At 42.5% G+C, this 20696-nt stretch overlaps 1 protein-coding gene across 1 annotated transcript in view; it reads right to left on the reverse strand.

Annotated features, from left to right (window-relative positions):
- Nucleotides 1-879: 879 nt before the first annotated feature.
- gli2a (GLI family zinc finger 2a) overlaps nt 880-20696 on the reverse strand; it is a 77671-nt gene continuing 57854 nt past the window's right edge. Inside the window, exons 4-14 of the mRNA XM_088315605.1 lie at nt 20360-20565; nt 18898-19116; nt 12135-12336; nt 11758-11956; nt 10549-10659; nt 8968-9108; nt 7876-8025; nt 6944-7108; nt 6469-6750; nt 4392-4758; nt 880-4298 (exon numbers count right to left, since the gene is read on the reverse strand). Coding sequence (XP_088171731.1) covers nt 2074-4298; nt 4392-4758; nt 6469-6750; nt 6944-7108; nt 7876-8025; nt 8968-9108; nt 10549-10659; nt 11758-11956; nt 12135-12336; nt 18898-19116; nt 20360-20565 — 4267 coding nt within the window. The 3' untranslated portion in view covers nt 880-2073. The remainder of the gene's footprint in view (nt 4299-4391; nt 4759-6468; nt 6751-6943; nt 7109-7875; nt 8026-8967; nt 9109-10548; nt 10660-11757; nt 11957-12134; nt 12337-18897; nt 19117-20359; nt 20566-20696) is intronic.

The raw sequence follows: 20696 nt of genomic DNA on the forward strand, positions 1-20696 counted from the left end.
ATTAGGGGATCTGCTCTGTGGGACAATACTGTTCAGCTGCATCAACTTGCAAGAGCAGCTGGTAGCTTGTTGCCCCTAAATGTGCCATGGTGTGGCGCGTGTAAGTGTCAAGTATTTCAGAGATGGTTGTTTTATGTTTGAAATTATATTTAATACCTCAGATTCTGGTTCAGTCAGGAGCGCTGAAAAAAAAAGCTTTGGCTATCATGGTCTGGAATTATGATTTAGATAAAAAAATGTCTAGTCAAACAAAGTATTAATTACAGTCATACGCTACTTCGTAACGCATTATTAGCATCACTGCTCATTACATGCTGACTGTTATTTCCGTTTGTATTCATTTAAGTAATGAGTAATAAGAGAATGTTATTTAAGTAGCAACGTTACCAAAAATGAAAACATGTCAAAATGAAAATGCAAAGGCTGGTTGAAAATGCAAAGGCTGGTTATATGCCAACCCGATTACAAATCTCAAATTACGAGACGACATGGAACACAAGAGGTCGACAAAGTGGTGAGCACATTCGCCTTACTCTTTTGAGGTGCGAGGTTTGAATCTGGGCTCACGCCTTTCTGTGTGGTGTTTGCATGTTCTCCCTATGCTTGCAAATATTTCTTCAGAGTCCGGGTTCAACCAGCAGGACAAAAATAACATGCTTCTTAATTTAATTCAAGACTCTAAATTGTCCTCAGGTGTGAATGTGAGTGGTTGGTTGTCTATATGTGCCCTACTTTCAACCAGTCAAGGGTGTAGCTTTCCTCTCACATAAAGTCAGCTTGGCTCGGCTCCAGCTCACCTGCGACCCTTGTGAGGATAAGTGGTATGAAAAACTGGGTGAATGGATAGACCACAAGACTTTGCCGTTACACAGAAAAAAACATCATAGTTTATTTGAAATGTACAAAGGCTATATACACTGTCAAACAAAGCCAAACAAACTTGTAAAAGCATATACCGTAATTGTGAATACACAAACACATTTAAAGGCTACTTAGAAATCCTGGGAACAAAAGAAACTTGGGATTTTGCTGAGCTAATATGTCAAAATGGGATTTTGAATATCAAAGTTTGTCCCTTCTTGAATTTGCCATTCCACTGTTCATCCATAGCCCAGGGGAGGTATGGGTGGAGCAAGAAGGTAGTGGGGGTGATGTTATGAATGTGTTAATTAGAGTTTGAGCCCATTAGGAACACACAGAGGTACTCATATATTCCTTTAGAGAATGTTCCCCATTAGACACATGGGTCAGAATTCCTTGATAGACCAAAGCACATACTTGTCCATTTCAATCATTTACCCTTGTGGATTTGACACCACGGAGAGTTCATGTCTCTGATCCAGAAGGGCATCCTTAAAAGTTCAGGCCATGATCAAAAAGCAAGTCAGCAAGTCACCCTCATGTTAGTTTTTTTAGTTGCAATATTTTACCATAATTCTATACCTCTCGTCGTTATGTCAATTGGTCAATTGTCAGGTATACTGCTTATCTTTATGGCATGTTGTATGCATAAGTCATTAGAACACATTACAATTACAAAAGCCTATCACATAAGTTGAAGGTAGTACCATAGAGTATTACACTAAAAACTTGATCGCCACCCAAAAAAAATATTACTCAACTTACCCATCCATTTCCTTGAGCTGGATGTGTGACGCTCATACTCAATATCCATACCAAGACATTATTAATTGGTTTCAGTGCACCACTATACACTGTGTGTGTGTGCATGTGTGCATATATATATATATATATATATATATATATATATATATATATATATATATATATATGAATGAACATGTGGATGCTCGCCCTCCTCTCAACCCCGCATGCCACTGGTGTCTGTCTTGTGTGTGTGTATAGATAAATGAGTCCTTTCCGTTATCTACTAGACTCTTGACATATACAGCTTGATACAAATATAACAATAGCACATTGATATACTGTAGACAGAGACAATAATACAAATTAAATGGCCACTCATTCATCGTTCAGTCAGTGCTTTGTCTAGTCCATGTATTCCTGATCTGAGAATTATTGAGGTTGAATGTCTGAAAGCTTCCTTTACTCCTAACTAATCATATTGAGGAACTTACTTTCTTCAGCCAAAGCTGTGAGCATTGAGCTCATATCTCCAATGGCCATGTTGCCAATTCCTGCTGGTACCGATGCAAGCGTAACCGAATTGCGAGGTGTGGTGAGTCGAGATGAATTCTGGGAGACGCTTTGCAAAAGACCAGGACTCAGAGTGCCAGACATCAGGCTGGAGTGATCCCCATCATCTAACATGGAGTCAAAATCTATTTGGGTGTGTTCAGCCCCAGCATTTCTACTTGTGGAGGAATCCACTGTACTGCTAGAGACCTGGTCGACTCCTGGTGAGGCCATGTTATTTATTGCCATGTTGTTATTGGCAGGGGTCTGGCTTATGTTGGGGGACATTGTAGTATCGAAAGTGGCAGGAGTTTGTTCAAACATATGAATTTCACCTGTGTAAAACATTGCAGGGTTGGGATTCTCAGAGTTGCTTCGCAGTGTCGCTGACCCATTGGGCCTTTTTGGACTTGCCTCTGAGGTGTTGTTACACTGACCGGGGCTCACATCAGATAACTTGGCTATTCTGTTCAATTGCATTATACCAGAACTGGGATGCTGTCTGCCGCCTGGTTTGGGCTCTGCTGGAGGTCTAGGTGGTAACATTCCACTGGTATGTACATTGCTGTGATGGGATGAAATATTATTATGCTGTTGTTGATAAAGCACATGGTTCACATGAGAATATTGATCAGCTTGTGTCCTTCCTCTGTAACTTTGCATTCCTTGATCCATTACAACATTGCGAGTGGGTCTCACATTATTGCTTGCAGAAATAGTGTCTTGGCTAAAGCCTTGCAGAGAACTTTGATCACTTACTTTCAAACTGCTACACTGTCTTTGCTGATGATGAGGGTTGTTCAACCTCTTGCTGTTGTGGTTTGCATAGCCCTGCTTATACATATTCTGACTCACAGGTACAACCTGCTGGTTGCTGCCAAGGCCTTGACCTTGTGCCTGGAAGGAACCAAAATTGTTCCTCTGTGGAACCACGGCTAGGTTTCCCCTGAGAGAATGTTGCTGTTTGGGAAGCTTTGTTATGGTGTCCACAGTACCTGAACTCACTTCGTTCCACTGAACTGGCATATTATTCTTATTGATATGTGACGATCCTGAGAAAGACTGTTGGGAGTCACTATGATCCATATCCTGACCCGGTTGCATCATGCAGGCATCAACCAAGGGACCCCTTCTCTGGGAATAAAATGAGGCTGTCTGATAGGCCTGAGACTGGTTATTGAATTGACCCAAATTGTGACCTTGGGGGCCAGGGTTTTGTGACCTCAGGTATTGCACCATGTCATCTGGAAGAACTATATCCTCCTCCGCACCTTGTTCGCCCCCAGTCCCCATCCCATCTGCTGCCATGTTCTCCATAGCTACATTCTCTGAAATGCTTGGTGGTCTGGGGGTAAATGGGTAGCGCTGCAGGTTGCCATCAGAACGAGTGTACCCATGCGTTCCCAAAGCTTGGTGATATTCGGATGAACTATTCATGCTGTTCATACTGTTATAGCGCTGGACCGCAGAAAGGGCCAGAGGGTCAAGGGCGGGACGACGCACTGGGTCACTGGCCCGGCGTGGAAGGTTGGCAGGTACCTCATGGGGCATCATGCTGTGGTTGCCATATCCGATGTCACTGCATCGCCGGGGCAAAGTTCCGGAGGTTGGCTGTTGGTATTGATGCATTGAATATTCCTGAGAGTCACTGTAGAGGGCCATGCGCGTTCTAAGGCTCATTCTCTCCATATTGGGTAAGGGCGTAGGCGGCGCCCCACCGATGGCAGCGGCATATTTTGCCTTGAGACGATAATGCTGAGCTGGAGTCAGACTTAGAAGGCTAGGGAGATTTCCTCCCCCAACTCCACCGACACCACCACCTCCGCAGTGGCTAGCCTCACTAGAGCGTCGGGATAAATCGGTGGAGATTGGGTCATAGGAGTCCGCTGAACTGATATTGTTATGACGGTGAGCATCAAATTGTGATGCCTCACTGGAGCGTCGGCTGGAGTAGCAAGGTGAAATGCCAGAGGAACGCCGACTCATGGTGTATGCCGAACTGATCGTGCTGGTTGTGCTATTCCGCCGATCATTCAGCTGGTTCAGCAGAGTAACTTCACACAAAGACTGGTCTCCCAATCGCTGACCATTGTGTAAACTGTTTAGATTACTTGTTAAGTTGGAGTTCTCCAGCAGGGAACCTGTAGTTGGAAAGGAAATTGTTAATGGCCTTCATTATTACATCTTGACTCAGACGCAATGATGTAAACTTTTGTGTCAGTGTTTGTACTTACCAACTGCAGGTATCGGGGGCAGCTTTGTGTTGTTGCGTTGGCCCTGTGGGGGATGTGGTGCTGAATTGACCCATGGGCAGGAGTCTCTCACCGTTTTCAGCCTTTCTTTCTTGATCGTCTCCATTTTGATGTTTACTGTGCCACTATGACCCACTGCTTTCCTCAGCTGAAGTCCTAACCCTGCCTGTTGCCCTCCAGCTGATACAGTAGAGTCAACCATAGGACACTCATCCTGTGCACTCAGGTCCCCGAAGCTGCCCCCACTGTGCATGGCCATCTCTACCCCACTGTCGTTGTTGTTGGTGCTGCTGAGAGGTGATGGCTGACTGCTACACGATGAGTGACCACCAGGACTGGACTGATACATCTAGTGAATGACAGCAAGAAATACATTTCTGTAAGTAAATTATCCATGACATAATGTAACCCAAGTGGGAAATCAGGGTAGCTTGGTGGTACAATTAAGACACAGACAACAGTGTACAGTGGTGGTACACACAGTAGCACATATGACAACTGCTCGATGGCCATTAGTGTGAACATGAGTATGAAAGGTTGTTGTGACCTTTAATGTCACCACTCTGCCTGCCACAATGCCCCCAAATCAGTTGGAACAATTTAAGCTCCAGCTTCCCCACAAGTGGTTTGTATGTGTGTGTCTATGCGTGAGAGCGTGTGTATCTACAAAAAAACTAAAAGGAGTGCCAATATTGACTTAATAGAACTGTGTAATATGGTCAACATTTTGTATCCAAGTTTATATAATTTTATATCGGGATGATGATATGTAATATGTTTCCCAATAAATTAGTACATGAAATAACTGGTAATTTTCTGTGATCTTTTTTTCCATTTGTTCCAAATACATATTATGTATAGAACATGCAATACAATGAATAAAACGCAAATATCCAGTGGCCAAATATATAGTATGACACAACTGTAACAAACACATCCATTTCAAATCCATCTTAAAACCGCTACTACTTGTTGTGTTGTGTCCAACTAAAACCTTTTAATATAAACATTGTTGTCATAACCAGTGGTGGGCAGTCAAGGCCTTCTCTGCTGGCCAAACATAATCAAGAAATCATGATCAGATTCTTTGATGTCATATTATGTACTTGAGTTGAATTTTTATCTTAGAGTTATTATCCAATCAGAATTCAGATAGCTCATGTTGCCAGGCAGATTTCATAATACCAGTAGCACGCACTATTCGTCTGTCCGAGGCCTTCAGATACAGTCGTGCAGGCATCTGTTCTGTGTGAGTAAGGAAGCTTTTACAGTTGATAGACAGTTGCGATAGCCAATCAGATTACGAGTTGATGACAGTAGGACTTCTCGCTGGCCTTACGTTGAAGGTTGCGAACGTGGCTTGTGATTAAGGAGCTGAAGGCGTCTTGTGATTGGATACTCACTGCGGGGAGCGCTATACGGAATCAACACACCCAGAAGTCGGAACTTTTTAAAACCACAGTGGCTTTCATTGCAGATACACTTGCGAGGCCATTTACAAGACGGACCTTTCCAGAGAAGCTAGGTTGTCCAACCCTCACTCAGTACTGCGTAAGTGTCTTTCTGCATATTATTTGTCCAGCCATTTTGTCATAAATGACGGTGTTATGAGAGGTATTTTTCAAGTCAGACTAAGTACGACTTCACTAAAGGCCTAGGTGTGAAATGGACAGCCCGCCATTGGTAATAAACAATGATCTTTTTGTGATCACTGCTTCGTGCAGGTTCCCAACATAAAAAGTAGCTTTTTTTTCCAAACTTGCCAGATGGATTAAAATGCAACAAGATAGATGGAGTGTGACATGACTCCTGCCAGTTGAGTCACGAGACAGAGAAAACGTTGGAGTGCTCACCTCAGTGAAGGCTATCCATTACGGAGGTTTTAAGGGAAAGAGAAAAGTATGTTCAAAGCCAATATGAAAAATGTGATTTAAGGATGCAGTCAAATGCAGAACCATATTGCCATGTTCGGAAACAGGGAAGCAAAGCAAACGAGTCATGCATGTCCAATATTTGATCGAATAACAATGACAACTTGAAGTGTAAAATTCCAACTCACAATGGAATTCTCAGTCTTGATCGATTTGACTTGGAGGCAGTCTTCCATGCTTCTCGTGGTGCCTTTGGAATCGGTCCTGTCATCCACACTTCCTGTGCCATTCTTAGAATGGAACTCATTCTCGCCATTGTCTTTGGGTGGTTGAAGCCCCCGAGGAGCATCACTTCGCTGTTTCTTGGTGACATGAGCCTCCGGTCCGTGAACAGTCTTAACATGCTTCCTGAGAGAGCTGGGGTCTGTGTAGCGCTTGGTACAACCAGCAATTTTGCATACATATGGTTTCTGTCAAGAGGAATTTACAATTTGTTTTAAGAGAATTGCAGTTCAGCATCACACAGACAGGAAATATAAGCAGATAATAAAAAAAATCACTTTTGGTTGACATAAATCATGGCAATAACACCTTTACCAACAAAAAGATTCCCTTGTATTGTCTACGTGACAGCTGCACTCTACACTAAGATGCTTGACATACCTCATTAGAATGTGTGCGATTCTGGTGCTTTGCCCGGTCAGAAGCATTTGAGAAAGCCTTGTTGCAGCCCTCATGCTCACACACATAGGGCTTTTCCCCAGTGTGGGACCTCAGGTGGGTCTTGAGGTTCTCTAGGCGGGAGTAAGCTTTTGCGCAGCCCTCAAACTGCAAATAGACAGAAAGCCACATTGTAACACAGTGAGACCGACTGCCACAGAGATCCATCCAAACATTCCCCACACCGCTGATCCTGGTCAGGGTCACAGGGTGCAGGAGCCTATCCCAGCTGACTTTGGGCAAAGGCGGACTCCACCCTGAATGAACTGATTGCCAGTTAGTTGCTGTACATATATAGAGACAGACAACGATTCAGATTCACATTCATACTGTCACTGAGTGGGAAGTGAACCGACTCTTCCTGCCCAGACATCAGGCAAATGTATCACCACACCTGATGAAGGTTTGAGTTTAGTTCTGTTAAATTTGAAGTTATCTTTGACATATTTGGCGAAAAGAAAAGAATATATATATATATATATATATATACACATTCACTTTTTCGCGCACAATAAATACATCTTAGTGTTTTAAACCCACAAAATCTTGATTGAAGACCCAACCAGTCATATTCATAATGCATTTTACAACAGTATCGCATTGAGCAGGTACATGCATCATTTGTGCCATGGAGGATGTGCATGCACCATCCTTTTTAAAATTACAGTATAAATATCCAGATTTGGATATGCATTTATTTATTTACATTGGGGAAGGACAGCGCAGACACAACGTTGGAACGTGTAGTGTTTTTTTTTGTTTTAAATCTGATACTTTCACCATAGGATACTGGTACTTGGTGCAACACTACCACTGGTTAGTTATCCTGCATATGCTAGTGGACTGTCTGAAATCTGCATATAATTAGTACTTACTGTGCATTTATGTGGCTTCTCGCCCGTGTGTCTCCTCATGTGGACCACCAGCATATACTGGGCCTTGAAGGGCTTTTGCTCCCGTGAACATTCCACCCATCGGCACACAAACTCCTTCTTTTCACCGTGGATGTGGTCATTGTTGATGTGCTGAAGGGACAATTCAAGTCATAATGAGGCACATGTGCACTACAGGGGTGCACATCCATTGCTTGATGACAAAAATGAGTCAGCAAATTCTTGTCTTTTCCTACAGGCACACGCTCAATAATGACACACATTGTGAGTAACGCTGCCATAAATAATCTCGGGGCGGCATTGTGTCTCTGTCAACCGTAGAAGAAAAAGGAAAACTCTAAAAACGTTGTCTGTTTGTACAGGCTGTCTGCAAGCTGGTGTGTTTGTAAAGAAATGGGGACTTCCTCAGTAAAGGATTTGTTACCAGCTTGTATCTCGCCTCCTTGTAGTTTACTTGAATTTACCTGATTATAGCTCTAAAGATGGGGTTTATCAAAATCCTATAACTTGAAAAGAAGCACTTAAAGAATTGTTTTACATTGACTTTTTTGCAAACTAAAACCGCTTAGTAGTACGTAGTTCTGTGGAGATCAATTTTGGGTGGAGGAATAGGACTGGAAATAAGTGGGTAGACCTCACTTTTCAGGTAACACCATCTCCTTTATTTGCGGGCTCTTGAAACCAGATTATTTGGGGTTAAGCAGAAGCCAATGCTTACAGGTACAGTTTCAAAAGCCCAGCGCTGCTGGCATGACGATGGATTTATGAGTGACCCTCTGGTCTTCGGGAGTAGGGGGTGTTGCTGATAGAGAGGTTACAGGTCAGGGGGCTGAGGGGGTGAGGGTCAGGGGCACACAGCTGCAAGACTTGGTCCAAATTTGGCGAGAGCAGGAAGCCTCATTAACGCTGCATGTGTCAAATCAACGGGAAATGAGCAGTGGCTGGACAATTTTTGCAAATCTACTTCACCCCAAAAAACAATTGTTGTGTCTGATGAGATTGGTTTCAATAAATAAGATAAATAAAGATTAATACAAATATTTTACTGGATATTAAAATTGAAGGCAAACTCACATGTACAAGTTGGTCCTGGGTATCGTACTCCTTGGTACAACCCTCCCAATGGCAGTTGGTCTCATAGATGGCCTCAGGTTCCTGTTTGCACTCATCTTTATCAAGCTCCTCACTGAGGTCCAACATCCCTCCACTATGTTCCTACACACAAGAGAGAGAATTTAATTATTATGATTCTATTGTCAATACTGCTTATCGAAACAATTCCTTATTGACTGAATTCTGATGGAGTTTTATTGGGTGACATAAAATAATACAAATGGTTTTGTTTGTGTTAAATCTTTAATATCTTCAACTTTAGACTTAAGATACATGCACTCATGATCTATAAGGAAAGGATGTCCAGGGAAAATGAAATATTTGTTTTTCATCAGAGCCTGGAACGTTCATTCTAAATTCATTAAAGGCTTCAGTTCTCTTGTAATCCAGCAGGTATAGATTTTTTTTTCACTGGATAGGTTTCCCAATATATGATACTTAGGCTACTAGCATTTAAGAATATTTTTCGTGCTCCGTTTTCTTTTATAATGGGATCCAAAACTAATTAAAAGATAAATAAATTCTTATTTAGTGAAAAAGAATATTTGACCTGGTTTTGCAAACATTTTCTACGGTTATAGAAACCCACATCTTATCCAACTGAGGGAGTTTGCCAAACATTTTCCATAAGTTTGCCAAGTTTTAATGTTTTTTCTCATCCTGAGACCATGAACCAAACCTGACAAGAACTCAACCACTGCTACCTTTGACAACACTCACAAATGTTCACCCCTCAGAGGTAAACGGGCTGAAGATACACCCAAGAAAGATAAACATCAAAGCAGCCTCATCAGCGTGAGCCTTCAATTTGATGAGATTTTTCCCCTCTCACGCTACCGTCATTTTTGTCATCATTTTGACGTCAGCCTAATGACAGCCGAAAATGTTGCGCTTCAACAGACTCATCAGCAGCTTAGCATCGGCCACAGTGCTGTATCTTTTTTTTGTTTGTTTTTCACCAAGTAATCTATGTCCTCTTCTCGCTCCATGCTTTGCTTTTTCCCACGTTGGATGAATCACAACAGAGAACAAAGCGCATAGGTGGCCAAGCTCCGGTCACAGCACTGCCCCCCCCCTCTCCATCTCACGTTTCCTGGTTTCCCCTCTACTATGCTGGTTTAATCACACCCAAAAATGTGGCGCATAAGCGTCCTCATAGCAGCCGAGCCTTTGTCAATTAAAGCACTGTTTATTCTAAAGGAGTCAATAAGCGGAATCATCAGGCAAAACAACAAACGATTCCTAGGGAATCAAATTACTGGGAACTGGTTCCAAACACAACCCGTTTTTTTCGATTCCTATCCCTAAAAGGAGAATAATGTTAGATTTGTAGCCCACAGACCATGACTTGGAACACCACTACAAATTTGCCAATCGAAAATTAAATAATAATAAAATATAATGGAATATATATATATATATATATATATATATATAGAGAGAGAGAGAAAATAGTTAAAGATAATTTAATTAAAATAAAATAATTAAAATAAAATACAGAATGTTCCAGAAAGGTTCACACTGTACTTTGGATTTCCTCACCAGAGAGGTTGGTGAGATGGGCAGAGGTCCTTCAACTTCCATCTTAACCTTTGTCCTTTTGGAGTTTAATGGGTTGACTGTGCTGCTTACTGCTGGATCTCCACTAGCATTCTGAAGGACAGATATGCCAGACATTATCACATAGTCACCGACATTGTTCATTTCCAATCAATGTCAAGAGGAAGCCATAAGTCAGACCACAACCAGCTGTGGAGACTAAACAATTTAGACTGGTTTATGATCGCCCAAGCCTCAGGGAAATATGAAAGAAAAGGAATTATTACCCTTTTTAGCGAGGGGGATGAGCCGTTTGTGTATATTAACAATGAGGGGGCTTTGATCTGCTGACAGATTCTGATTCTTGACAAAAAGGCAAAGAAACGCATGGCTTCTTAAAGCGCTAATGAGGTCGAAAAAAAAGGAACTTAATTAAATGTAAACCAGCTTATAAATGTGACTAGGAGTGGGCGGGCTCTGAATGGCATTAGCATCTGTACAAATTTTGGCATTTACAATGAGAACTGTTGGCACTTGCAAGAAGACGGAAACTCCCAGTGTTGAAAATGAGCTGGGGGCAGCTACACTTTTAATACATGTCACAAAACGATTCACTGAGCGGGAAGTTTACACGAGGAGTCTCTTTCGTGTAAACAGTGGCCGGATAAAAAAAAAGAGACAGAAGACAGTAGGAAGTCAGACTGATGGAACTGCAGAGCAGTCTTGTGCATACTTTTAACCTGAGACATAATTAAAAGATAAAACAAAAATTATTTTTAAATTGCAATTGACAAGATGAACATCAGGGCACACATGTCAAACTCCGGTCCTCGAGGGCCACTGTCGGGTATGTTTTAGATGTTTCCCTCCTCCATCACACCTGATCAGGATCCTTATCAGGCTCCTGCAGAGCTTGCTACCATAGAACTCATCATTTGAATCAGGTGTGTTGGTGACGGTAAACATCTCAAACATGCAGGAGCAGGATAGTGGCCCCAAAAATTTATAAACTGTTTATTGACAGCGAAAAAAAAAATTTCAGCCTAATAGTTTTGAATATCTTCGATTGGCTGAGTTTGATGTCAAATTACGCTGTTTATTCTACAATTTGAGAAGAGTCGGGCTGATAAACATCTCTCAAGGAGTCATGAGAAGAGATCCATCAATATCATCAGTCAAAGATTCAGATTTAGTCAGTCACGTCAGTCCCACCTGATTAGCTTCTGAGTTGGTGCTGTTATGTGAGGCGGACATCGGCGGAGTGGCCAGAGAATGCTGGCGGGCAGAGAACGAGGACGGTGGCGGTTGAATGAGGGGGGGAGTGTGGCCAAAGGCATTCAGACCTCTCTGTTGTGACAACAACTGCTGATACGCCACCGGGTTAATGGGATGAGGGAAGCTGAATGAAGGGCTTGGATAGAAAGAAAAGGATCGGCTTTCACATCACAGGAGAGACAAACTGATTTTGGTGGCTACACATAAAGTCAAGTGGTAAAAATTAGGTTGCCCTTGGCAGACCAAATAACATCACGTGATTAAGGAAATATTAGACAGTTAAGTGTTTTCGATATATAGTTGTTTCTACATACCTGATTCCTCCAACTGACAGGTGTCCATAGGAGCTGCTGGCAGCCGAACTAGAGCGGGAGTTGTTGATGTAGGCAACCAGGGAGTTGGGTGAGGTGCGGATCATAGTCTGCAGGTCAATGCTGGCATCTGATAGCGGAGAAATGGATAGCGCCCTCTTCCTGCTCAGTCGGGGTGTCATCCGGGGACTGGAGAAACGTGAAACTGGACACAAACCAAGAAGCCACAATTTACAGTTTTACTTGGTCCTTGCTAATAAACCAGAATACGTTGTCGAGCAATCAAATGGGTGAGTGAACTTTGCATGCACTAATCAGCATCTTCAACTTAATACAGATTAAACCAGTGTTAACCTTGACTAAAATTAATTCTCAAGAACTCTCATGGAGGTCACAACCATGCTAGGCTACACTATCTCTTGCATCTCTTACTTGCACAAACAGCTCCCCTGTTTAACATTTGCATCCTCTTATGCATAATGAATCCCTACCAATCATTTCCAGTAATTACCATGATAGCAATCGCTTTCAGACCACTCCACTTGGGCAAGTTAAATGGAGGCAATTTAAACAAATTGATCTCAGAATGCCATTATAAAGAACAAGCCTGACTCCGACAGATTGGGCACATAGCCAGCTGTTGGATTTAGTTGTAATAGTTTGTTTTTTATCTTATGTTTGTAGAAAAAAGGCAGTAGGAAATAATGGGACAACTTTTTCTTGAACTTGAATGAAATGTTCTTTATTTTCCATACAACTCTTGCTCATTTAAATTATTGAGACATCACACACCCAACAAGCACACACACACCCCAACGCCCCCACACACACACTTTCTCAGAGACAAGCCCCTCGTTTGGATCGACAACTGCTGATTTATAGTGTGAGGGGATAGAAAGCAGGACTCCTTGTTTGAGCGCACGTGTAATTAGGTCTTACAGCAGACATTATCAGAGGTGCGAGAGGCAGGAAGCTCTTAACGGCCATATTACAACTCACCTAAGTACACGCAGCAACCTGACACATACTGTTTCTACACCTCAACTCCTGTCAATGCGTAGTAATGACTGAGAGTTGCTGGTGGATCTCACAACATTTACGGCCAAATGAATCCTGGCATCGTAATTACTGCGCCAGACCCATAGCCGTAAACGAGGTTTTTACTCCCAAATCTATTATGTTTGGAGGTGCTTGTTGTAAAGTACAGACATATGTAGGTACTTAGTTAAAAGGCCTGTGGAACACAACAGCAGTTTTGGGGATAACAGGGGGAAAAAAGAACTCTAGCAACAATACTCACACATGATGTGTGCTACTTTGCTTGTCTTTAATCTCAAAAGGATTTATCAAATCAGGCAAGCTACATTTCATTTGGTATCATGGATGTGGAGCTCTTTCTTACAAGCAACGCTTCAAAAGGGTTAAGCATGCAGCTGTGATGGTTTGTATTTTTTTCCAATGCCGAGCAGTGTAACAGCGCCAAGAGTTTAATGGCTGATATGTGTATTAATAATCCCTTTTATAAAACAGGAAATGGGCCTCACAGTCTGGCAGCATGGTAACCTGGCGCCTGCCTTGCCCGTCTGGGCGGTTTGCCCAAATCAAAGCGTTCTCCCCCATCTTCAAGATTACTTGAACTCTCAAGAAGTTGTAATGGGTCCAGCAAACAAGTCATGTGCTTTCCTTCAAGCTTAATAAATGAAAATGCTAGTTTCTAAGATTGGAGTTGTGCCAAAGGATGTCACTAGTAAGTTATTTTGCATGAAATAAATTGTCACTCCTTGGCTATGAGTGTTTTTTATAGGTGGCACCTATAATTGAAAGGCTCTGCAGGTTTTGGCTGGGAGTGAGAAAACACATGTGCAGGCCATGGTTGCTCAGAAGTGTGCACTTACGCTAAATATCACAATGTTGTGAGCGTGCGTGTGTCTATGCATGCACGAGTGTGTGCCACACGTGCAATGTTGCCCTCTGGGACTGCAATGAGAGCCGGTTCTGATTGTGGAACCCATATTTGTATAGACTCGGATGTAGCACAGAAAATCATATCACAAAGCTTGTTAGTAAGGAGTATACATACATGAGTGTGTGCTTTGTGCTTGTATTTGACTTGCAAGAGCAGATATAGCGTTGTGAGAACAAATTAAATTGGAGGGTTGTTCAAGTTGGGCGGCATGTTGGGCAACTGGTTAGCACAATGGCCTCACAGTGCAGAGGTTGTGGGTTCGATTCCGGCTCCGGCCTTCCTGTGTGGAGTTTGCATGTTCTCCGCGTGCCCGCGTGCGTTACTCCGGTTTCCTCCCACATTCCAAAAACATGCATGGCAGGTTGATTGAACACTCTAAATTGCCCCTAGGTATGAGTGTGAACGCGGATGGTTATGCATCTATGTGTGCCCTGTGATTGGCTGGCAACCAGTTCAGGGTGTACCCAGCCTACTGCCCAAAGACAGCTGGGATAGGCCCCAGCACCCCCTGCGACCGTTGTGAGGAGAAGCGGAACAGAAAATGGATGGATAGATGGTTGTTCAAATTGCTTAAGTTTTCTATTAATCACTTGGACACTATGAAGTTCTTAAAAAAATCATTGGTGATTTTAATGGGGATGTCAACTAAAAATGTTCTATATAAGAATATGTTCAATGCAACATGGCGTTCTTATTAAGATCATGTTTGCAGAATATCAGTCGAGCAGAAAAATTCACCCGTTTTTTTTTTTTTTGTCACTTCTGCGGACTGAAAATTACATCCCAGTTGCTCGGATAACGACCAATCATGGCGCAGCTTCAGATAACAGGTGAGTCATGATTGTTCGTTACCTTGCCCTGAGCAACTGTGTTGTCATTTCAGTCCAGAGAAGTGACAAAATGGCCGCCCCCTGATCTTGCTAAAAACTAGTGGATTTTGCTGCTTAGCTCATGTTCCACAAATGCAACATAATTCAGAATGCCATGTTTGGACTTGTGGGCCTGAATGGAACATATTGTTGTAAAAAAATGTTTTGGGTTAACTTCCCCTTTAAGCATGAAACCTATTTTGTGAAAGAAATGTAGGCTTAGTGACTCATTTATAACGATCTAAATGTTGCTGAAAGTTTGCTAAGAGATGTGTATTTGGCCTTAAACAGTGAATAGACTTTGCCTTGTCCCCCTTGACCTTGACATAGGTAAATAAAACCACATCTTACTCCCCCTCTGAGATGAACAGGACCTGCTCAAGAGCAACACCCCTACTAGACTTCTTGAATTGACGCCAGCAAGGACTCAAGGCCTCTACAACTACTGCCAGGCAACACGTTGGCCTGCCAGAGAGGGGAAATGTATATTTTGCCTGGGAAATGTGACTAATACCAAGACTGTGATTTTATATTAGCAAAAGAACTTGCATTGAGTCCTATATGAGCCCCCAGTGTCCAAGTCAAACGTTGCTGTTGTGATTAACAGTGTGTTTATGCACACACTCACACCCATGTGCTCATGAACCAACATATAGTTAAGTGTTTGTGTATATAGTCAAAAGTAAAAGCCCCACCTCCCAATCGCCCACATCAGTACACACAGCTATCTCCCTCTCCCCAACTGCTGCATCAACAGTGGAATCGCTCATTCATCAAGGTGGTAGACATTTACCTTGGCTCCTGCTTTTGTCGTGGGAACTTCAACACTTTCCAAAAAGCCAACCTGATATTTTTCTGCCCACCCACTCCTAACAGCCTCAGTGGCAAACTTGGTTCTGAAAGCCTCCCATTGTAAAAAATGTAAATGTGATTTCATTTACCTCTGCATGAATGGTCAAGTATCAGCGCTCTTGTTAATCTTTATTCATAAATGAAGGGCATCGTCCATTGCTGTTTTTACAACAGTGCAGAATAATGCACAGTGTATACGTACTGCACACGTCATGGGTAAAGTTGATCCAGTCTAGACTTAACATCAGTTACTGGTGATATGGCATATATTTCTAGTCTTCAACATAAATAAAAAATAAAAAGGGATTTCTAATTCTAATTCTAATTCTAAATAAATAAATCGCAATTAAGAAAATCTGCATTTATTGCTGACCCTCCAAACTCTATCCGAGCGGCATCCTTTGATGTTCTTTGTCTTACAGAGAGACCTTCTTGCTTTCAGATTCAGTTAAAGTTGAACTCAATACTAACAAAGTGTATCACCATGTAAAACCAGAGCTGGGCAGTCGGTCCCGGGGGCGGAATGGTCCGGCCCTCCGGACACCCATTTTTGAGGTGGTTCTGACAAATTTTTAAAAAGGATTAAATTAACAAAAGCTGGAGGTTGATTTTAGTCCAGCCCATGAATCGGCCCTCGTGTGTGTGTGATGAACCGAGTCGCAAAATGGGCAAACAACAAAAATTCCCTCCGAACGCACCACTACCAACAGTTTGTGTATGAAGAGACGTGAAACAGCAGTGTGCGTTCAACTGTGCCTGTATTTCCTTATTCTGACATCACGTAACCCCGCCTCCCACCTGCTTCTGGGGCATACCATTACAAGGGGGGGGCAATACCGCATTCCCTATGACACCAATTGTGCGTACTTACTTGCATTGGGCCCGATCACGTAGAAGAAGAAAGAAGAAGGAGACGAACATTAAGGAGACGAATAAGACCATAATAATCTAATAAGGTAAGCCGATTTGAAGAGTAAATTAGGCAGCTAATGATGTTTAAATAAAACTCTGCCGCTAGCATCTCTTCAGCGGCGGCAGCATGCACAGACGTTTTTTTTTTCTTTTTTCTTGGGTGGGGTCGGAGGCTGACAATTTTTATAAATAAGGTTGAAGGGTCAAGGCCGGAACCATACCAAGATAGTTTCTGGTGGGCGGGGGACTGACTGGCAAAAAAGGGTCAACTGTGCCCAGCTCTGTGTAAAGCAAAGTTTGTCAAAAATGTTGCATCTTGAACAATCTTGATGGAGTATTCTGTGAAAGAGTTCAATCAAAGGTCTAGAAATGTACTTTCACTTAACGTAAACCAGCAGTGTGAATACCGGTAGGTGTCTGAATTGGCATACTTTGGGGTCACTGAGGCCTCCTCTAAACTTTTGCGGTGGGTCTACTGAATATTACTGAATACATAAAGTTTTTTTTTTTGCTATGGTTTTATCTGTGTTGCCATCCAAAGCAAACAGCAAGTGATGAAGCACATATTTACAATCGTGGCAGTAAATAAGGTCTTTGATTCAGACTGAGGCTGCCAGTGCAGACCATTAGATGGCTGGCTGGGTCTATATGGGCCTTGTGTACTGTCAAGGCCGCAATCCAAGCACTTCCTTGCAGCTACAAGGCCAAATGTTGACCACATGATCACCACTTATATATGATGGAACGCGAAACAAAAGTAGTGGATCTTGGGGGTATTAAAGTAAATAGTCTGTTAAAACAACTGCGGATAGACAGTGGTGGTCACTGAAGTGATTAGAGGAAGAGAATAACACCTAATTAATCATTTTTTTGGTTCTTCTAGACCAGGCGTGGGCAAATTAAAGCCCGGGGGCCACCTGCGGCCCGTTATACGTTTTAATCCTCCCTGCCAAACTTGAAAAAAATTAAATGAATAAACCTTGTTAAGTTTTTATTTTCTAAATACTGTGGTCTTTCAAAGACATATGTATTGTTGTAATGCTTTTGTTCACTTTCATTTAAAATTAAATATATATTTTTTCTCCAATGAGGTGAGGTTATCAAAACACTCCATCCATCTGCTCCTTGTCGGGCCCCTCTGTAAAATTTTAGAACCCATTGTGGTCCGCTAATCAAAAAGTTTGCCCACCCCTGTTCTAGACACTCTTTCCAGCTCACCTGCAAATGAGGATGACTGAATTACTCTTTTGCAGTACTCTCCAAAGTCAGAGGTGGAAGAAGTGGAACAATATATTTTAGGGCTGGTGGATTGATTCCACCCCGGGCTTTCTCTCATTATCCATCCATTATCTGTACCGCTTTTCCCCACAAGGGTCGCAGGGGTGCTGGAGCCTATCCGAGCTATATTCGGGCAGTGGGCGGGATTCACTCTGAACTGGTTGCCAGCCAATCGCAGGGCACACACAGCCGAACAACCATCCACTCTCACACTCATACCTAGGGACAATTTAGAATGTCCAATCAACCTGCCATGCATGTTTTTGGAATGTGGGAGGAAACCGGAGTAACGCACGCGGGCACGCGGAGAACATGCAAACTCCACACAGGAAGGCCGGAGCTGGAATCGAATCCACGACCTCTGCACTGTGAGGCCATCGTGCTAACCAGTCGCCCAACGTGCCGCCCATCTCTCATTAATAGGTGGAAAAAAATGCCAACTGACACTGGCAGTGTAAATAGGGCCGAAATAAAAGTAGAGATGATTGGGACCATCAATCTTGTTATTTATTTTGTACGAAATTGTTTAGAATTGCGAATACACATGAAACATAATTTCAATAAGATACTTGAGAGTTAGCTTCAACACCCACAGGGAGTTGCAACCAGGCATGTTTAATTTTAACATGGGAAATATAGCCTATTAGGAAAACAAAATGGATATTATGAAGTAATCATTAAAATGAAATGTGTCTTGTTTTACTTTAGTTTGATGTTTGTGAACACACACACCAACAAAGTGTAGATGCTGCATAGCTTTCCATTTTTTAACTTCTCTATTCTTAATTTTGTACCTTCAACAGCCGAGGCTGCACACCAAAAAAGCATACAATCCAAATAATTCAACATAAACAGCGACAAAACAAAACACCAATAAATTCATTCTTACCATCCACTGGACTGATGTAATCTGGTAAATGAGCTGCCGCTGCGGCTGCTGCTGCTGCTGCTGCCGCTGCTGCGGCTGCACCGCTCTGCATCAAAAGGTCGCCATATGGGTTTCGCTGGCTGGCACTGGCCATCAGATGGTAGTATTCTGTGGGGTTGGCCCCTGGTGGTGGTGGAGGGAGCGCGAATAGCGCTCGGTCTTTTAGGTGTTCATGGGTAACTGCAGGTATAGGAAGCACAAAAGGTCGGGGCAGAAACCTCAACGTTAAATGTCAGTAAAACAAAGTACAAAAAAGCAGTTGCATCAGGATAGAGGAAACTTTTTTTTTTTTAATCATATGAATTATAATCACCAAAGGAAAATGAAATTGTGTCTTCTGTTTTGTCATTATTCTATTCAAATATACTAGGAAAAACTACTTGTCCCGCTTGTTGACAGCAGTTCATCACATTTTTTTTAAAAGGCTGAGTTCATTTTCTAACCACACCTCCAGACCTTTTCAATCAAGCAAACTGGGGCTGCTTTGCTACCTAAGGACTTGGGTGACTTGCTGTGATTGATGGAACTACGAATTCCGCTCTTTGCCTGAAAATCCTGAGGGACCATCAGGTTAATACCACAAGCTGAAGTGCATTTGGGTTCTGCCTCCTAATAAAGTTGTGAATTGATGTTTGCGTTCCTCTTTCTCTCAGTTCCTGTCACACCCCAGTGGTAATACTTTTGTGGACATAGATGTGATCTTTGATGCATGCTGGTAGAAAGGTGATGGGGTTGGGTTCAGGATCATCACACAGGAGATACTATGTATGCAAAGCCTAATTGTCCTCCCCCTTACACACAGACATAGCCTATGCATAAGATTCCATGCAAATTAACCAAAAGTCTCCTAGTTTTCTTTCTTTGGCTTATTTGTGTGTGACGTTGCCAACAAACACAACAGAACAACAATGTGAATGACTGCTCGCAGATTAAGTACTGCAACGTTGGATTGTTGTAAACATCAATAATACTTAAAAAATATTTAGTTTTTTTCTTCAACCCATTTGTATACTGACCAGAACTCTGTGAGCATGGAAACACATTAGTCCAGCTATCAGTGAATTACAAAAAGCCGCAGGTTACAGCTGTGGTTTCCTTGGCTCCCCAAAAATAATAAACACGGAAGTGAGAACGTTTTCTTGGATAGCGAAGAAGAAAACAGGCACTCACCAGCATTAAATGCCTGGCTCATCAAGGAGGTAAAATATTTTGGAAAATCCTTTTAAAATGATGTTTTGTGTACTAAATGATTTTTTGCTGCGGTCATTAATATCAGTTTTTAATATGTATGTATATTGTTATAGGAATACAAGGATTTCATTAAGTTTGAGTTTCAGAGTGAGAATGTGAAACTTGGTTGTTGGAGATGATTAAACTGCATGCAAAATCTTTTGTAATCTGTTTCAATGTACGTGGGTCTCACCTTCGGCAGGGCTCAGTCCTCGTGCCGCAGAGATCATAGAGAGGGTGGGGCTTCCATGTACTGAGCGTAGGTACTGCTCCATGTGCGGGCTGACGTAGGGATGCGGAGGGCTGAATGGAGACTCACCAGGCCCAGTCGGCGCATGAGGTGATAGACGAATCAAGGAGATGTCTGAGATTACTGGACTGCCGGTTAGTCCTGGACCTCTGTGGTGATAGGAAACAAACAGGTCATATGATGCGGCATTTTCACAGCTTTTCCCCAGCTCGCTGTCAATGGCAGGTCACGCTTATGCAACCGGAGCCTTCTCTGAGGAATTACACAACTTAATACATGT

This window comes from Idiotropiscis lumnitzeri, chromosome 14, assembly GCF_059441095.1.
Source record: "Idiotropiscis lumnitzeri isolate Australia: NSW breed Sydney's pygmy pipehorse chromosome 14, RoL_Ilum_1.0, whole genome shotgun sequence".
NCBI classification, from domain to species: domain Eukaryota; kingdom Metazoa; phylum Chordata; class Actinopteri; order Syngnathiformes; family Syngnathidae; genus Idiotropiscis; species Idiotropiscis lumnitzeri.